The sequence below is a fragment of the Tupaia chinensis genome, unplaced genomic scaffold (assembly GCF_000334495.1).
Source record: "Tupaia chinensis unplaced genomic scaffold, TupChi_1.0 Scaffold000126_2, whole genome shotgun sequence".
NCBI lineage: Eukaryota > Metazoa > Chordata > Mammalia > Scandentia > Tupaiidae > Tupaia > Tupaia belangeri.
Window position 1 is genome coordinate 2,441,066 of NW_006159594.1, and position 3,346 is coordinate 2,444,411.

A 3,346-nucleotide genomic window follows, 5' to 3' on the forward strand; every position below is an offset into this window, starting at 1 on the left:
CCCCCCCCTTCCCAGTTGAAACCTACTTGCATATCAAATGGTACTAGGGCAGAAAGAACAACTCCACTTTAACACCCCTCCAGAGAGTTTTGCATTGCATGGCAGACAGAGGAGAGGATACATTGGGATTTAAGTTGTGCCCTGTTATAGAGGCTCCTGATCCTGACAATCCAGAACAAAATCAATGTCAACATAAGCCAATATCATTTAACTCTCTAAAAGAATTGAAAACGGCATGTATGCAATATGGTCCCACGGCACCTTATACAATTGCGGTGTTAAGAGACGGCTACGCAATCTGGTTTACCCCTAATGATTGGCAGGTGCTAGGCAAGGCATGCTTATCGGGAGATCATCTTTTGTGGAAATCTAACTGGTTTGAGAAAGCCCAAGAGCACGCAAATAGGAATCAACAACATGGAATACCCATCACATTTAAAATGTTAACTGAAACAAGAGCAGGCCAATACTGGAGCCATATAATTTCTCTGATCTTTTTTGGGGGGACAGTTTAATAAACGCAAGTGACTTCCTTTTGCCTGATACTGAACAGTATGGGGTACTGGGTATCAACAATAGGAAGACAACCATTGACCACAGGCAGATACTGCTTTTGTATGTAGATGCTTCTCAATAGCCCTGCTAGAGTAGCTTACAGAAGTGCATTTTTGCATGTGTCTGCAGGCCACATGTTTTAATCACATGTTTTCAGTCCACACTAGGTGAACACAGGCTTTTAAGAGTCCTCAAGGGGTTCAGGTAGTTGACTGTGGTTCGGGTCCTGGACCCGGTGGCTTAAATTCACGCCAGGCACGTGTGTGTGCATGCCCAAGATCCCAAGAGGAGAATAGAGGGGAGGGGATTGCAGCGTGGCCATCCCCCTTGGTGGAGGTGATTTCTCGCTTTCTGTCTGTCTCTCTCTTTCTGGCAAGTGCACATGCCCTATAGCAAAAACCTCTCCAAATAAATAAATAGATAGATAGATAGATAGATAGATAAATAAATAAATAAGAGCAGAGATATAAATAAATAAATAAATAAGAGCAGAGTCTTCAAGAGAAGAGGCCGACCCAGTCCTGACTACGTACCTGGCCTCCTGGCCCTGGGAGGTGATAATGATAGTCTCAGGGGGTCCATGTAGCAATCCAAGTGATTCCTGGGTGGGAGCAAGCAAAGAGGACAGGGTGAAGAAAAGGCAGGCAAAGACTGTTTCAGACAGAGAGAAGCAACTCTGTTCCACTCACTCCTTTTGCCCTGAGGCAGACAAGTCAACTGGGTTCTCCTCCGAAGTCGGTCCCCCCAGGGTCTGAGATGGACTCTTAGATTCTCCAATGGAGGCTGCTCCTGTGCCCACAGCACCTCTTGGATCTGCTGTGTGTATCTCATGTTTGTCCCTGTTCACCAGCTTTGATATGACCTGGCTTGGTGAGCCCAGATTCCTAAAGGGGAATAGCATAACCGTGGGGCGCTCCTTTTGGCCTCCCTTTGCAGATTCCCATCGGGACTGGGTTCTTCGCCGCCGGCCCAAAGGGGCCAGATTGAAGTGGTGGCCTGCTAAAGGTTCTGAGTGCTTCTTTGAAGCTGGTCCCTCAGGAAGGTGGGGGCCAGGCTTGGCTTTTGGCTGAGGGCTGGGAAGTGCTAGTCTTGGTTGCTGAGGAGGATTCTGTTCCATGGGCTCTGTCAGGTTCACTGAATCGGTAACAGAGCACTCTGAAAGAGAAAATGAGGCTCCTTATAAAGAGGACAGATAGTAACAGCTTAACTCAAGTCTGTTTTTATTGTGCCTCAAGCCCACAAATCTATTCCAGTGGGACGTCTCGAGGGTCTCATGCAAACATTACAGCACCAAATTCCTGGTTCTCCAGATAGTCCTGATACCTGGAAGTGGCCACCCCATGTCTGCACCATATTGGCTCAAGGCAAGAGAAGAGGTGACAGAAGCTCCAGGCTGCATCCAACTCAGCACGTCCTGAAGCTGCGGGTAGCAAGAGAGTTATCAAAACCATAGTCCTTGTTAGAAGCAGCCCATGCCCTGCCCTAAGATGTTTTGTCCCCAGCGAAACCTGCTGTGCCTGTAGCATAGGCAGTGCTTTTTCCAGCTGACACATGTATTCAAAAAACAGCTTTTCCATGGCGGCCATAAATGGTTCCCCATACTCTTGTTTAAGTTCCTGAAGTGGGGGAAGGAAGCAGATCAGAAGATTAAAGAAAATAAGAGCCACGTAACAGCCTCCAAACCAGCCATTCTCACCTGAAGCTTCGAATCCAAATCCTCAGGGGCCTCTGACAGCTGCTTCACCTGCTGGCAAAAAGTTTCCTGGGCCTCCAAAATCTTCCTCAGATCCTGCTTTGTCTGTTGAAGATATGAAAGGTAAGTCAGGGGTACTAGGATCGAGTGGCCAGGAGGAGGGGCAACTTGTTGCATCAAGTGTAACGGGATAGGGCTTGTTGCCGGGGTTACTTACAGCTTTGGGGTCCCGCACCACATGTCCAGACTCTGGAAAGTGGTCCTTCAGGGCACTTAGGACCTGGGACCAAGGCTGGCCCTGCAGAATCAGTTCCACCACCACCTGCACGGTACTGAGCTCAGAATCCCCACGTCGGGGCAAGCTGCCCTTTCTCAACCGGTTCCAGCCCCCAAGCTTTCGGCCCTTTCCTCACATCCCACCCTGTTTCCCTTCCAGGTCCTACTTGTTCCAATACCTTGGCCTTTAGGCCCATACACAGGCGTTCATGGTGTCGGTAGCGAACCAAACCAGGGGCAGCGGTGCGTAGGGATCGCAGGAACTCCAGAACCCGAGGGAAATGCTCCACGCGGCGTCCGCGCACGACTTGCCAGCTGGCTGCGGACGCGAAGCGTAGAGCTGCGGGCCCCGCCCCCGGGGGCGCGGCCATGGCGGGTGGCCACCGCCCCGGGGCGGTCCCTTGGGGTTCCTACTTCTAGGAGGAGGCTTTCCGCCAGGTCCAGAGGGCGGAGCTTCCGGTGGCCCTCGAAGGGTCGGAGGTATCTATCTGCGCCGATCCTTCGCAATCCCACTCGGCTCCCTTCCTTGGGCCATCAGAATTCTGGGGGTCTTTTCCTAGTTCCAGACGAAGTCTGATCGGAGAAGCTAGCAGGCTCCAATGACACGATCCCCTCACTTGTAGGCGCCGCTGCTATCGCGAACCCGAAAGTACCTCATTTCCGGCTCTAGGACAAGTTTCTCCTGCCCCGGAAAAGCGTTGTAAGGGAGAGCCAATGGGCGGCCAGACAGAGGGGCGTGTGACATCGCGTCGTGAGGCCACGCCCCCGCGGGTCCCGCTCGGCTCCCGGGCGCCCCCCCCCCCTGCCCGCCCGGGGCCCCGG

General features: G+C 52.1%; 1 protein-coding gene across 4 annotated transcripts in view; it reads right to left on the reverse strand.

The window, feature by feature from the left end:
• Nucleotides 1-3,268, reverse strand: part of TINF2 (TERF1 interacting nuclear factor 2) — a 10,972-nt gene extending 7,704 nt beyond the window's left edge. For 2 of the 4 annotated variants that reach the window (XM_006144566.3, XM_006144565.3), the window contains exons 1-7: nt 2,704-3,266; nt 2,466-2,570; nt 2,252-2,353; nt 2,064-2,171; nt 1,879-1,975; nt 1,245-1,710; nt 1,089-1,156 (exon numbers count right to left, since the gene is read on the reverse strand). In XM_006144566.3, the coding sequence (XP_006144628.1) occupies nt 1,089-1,156; nt 1,245-1,710; nt 1,879-1,975; nt 2,064-2,171; nt 2,252-2,353; nt 2,466-2,570; nt 2,704-2,895 (1,138 nt within the window). In that variant the 5' untranslated portion in view covers nt 2,896-3,266. Of the gene's footprint in view, nt 1-1,088; nt 1,157-1,244; nt 1,711-1,878; nt 1,976-2,063; nt 2,172-2,251; nt 2,354-2,465; nt 2,571-2,703 lie in introns of all 4 variants that reach the window. The other 2 variants (XM_014586307.2, XM_014586308.2) reach the window with 2 other exon arrangements.
• Nucleotides 3,269-3,346: the final 78 nt, after the last annotated feature.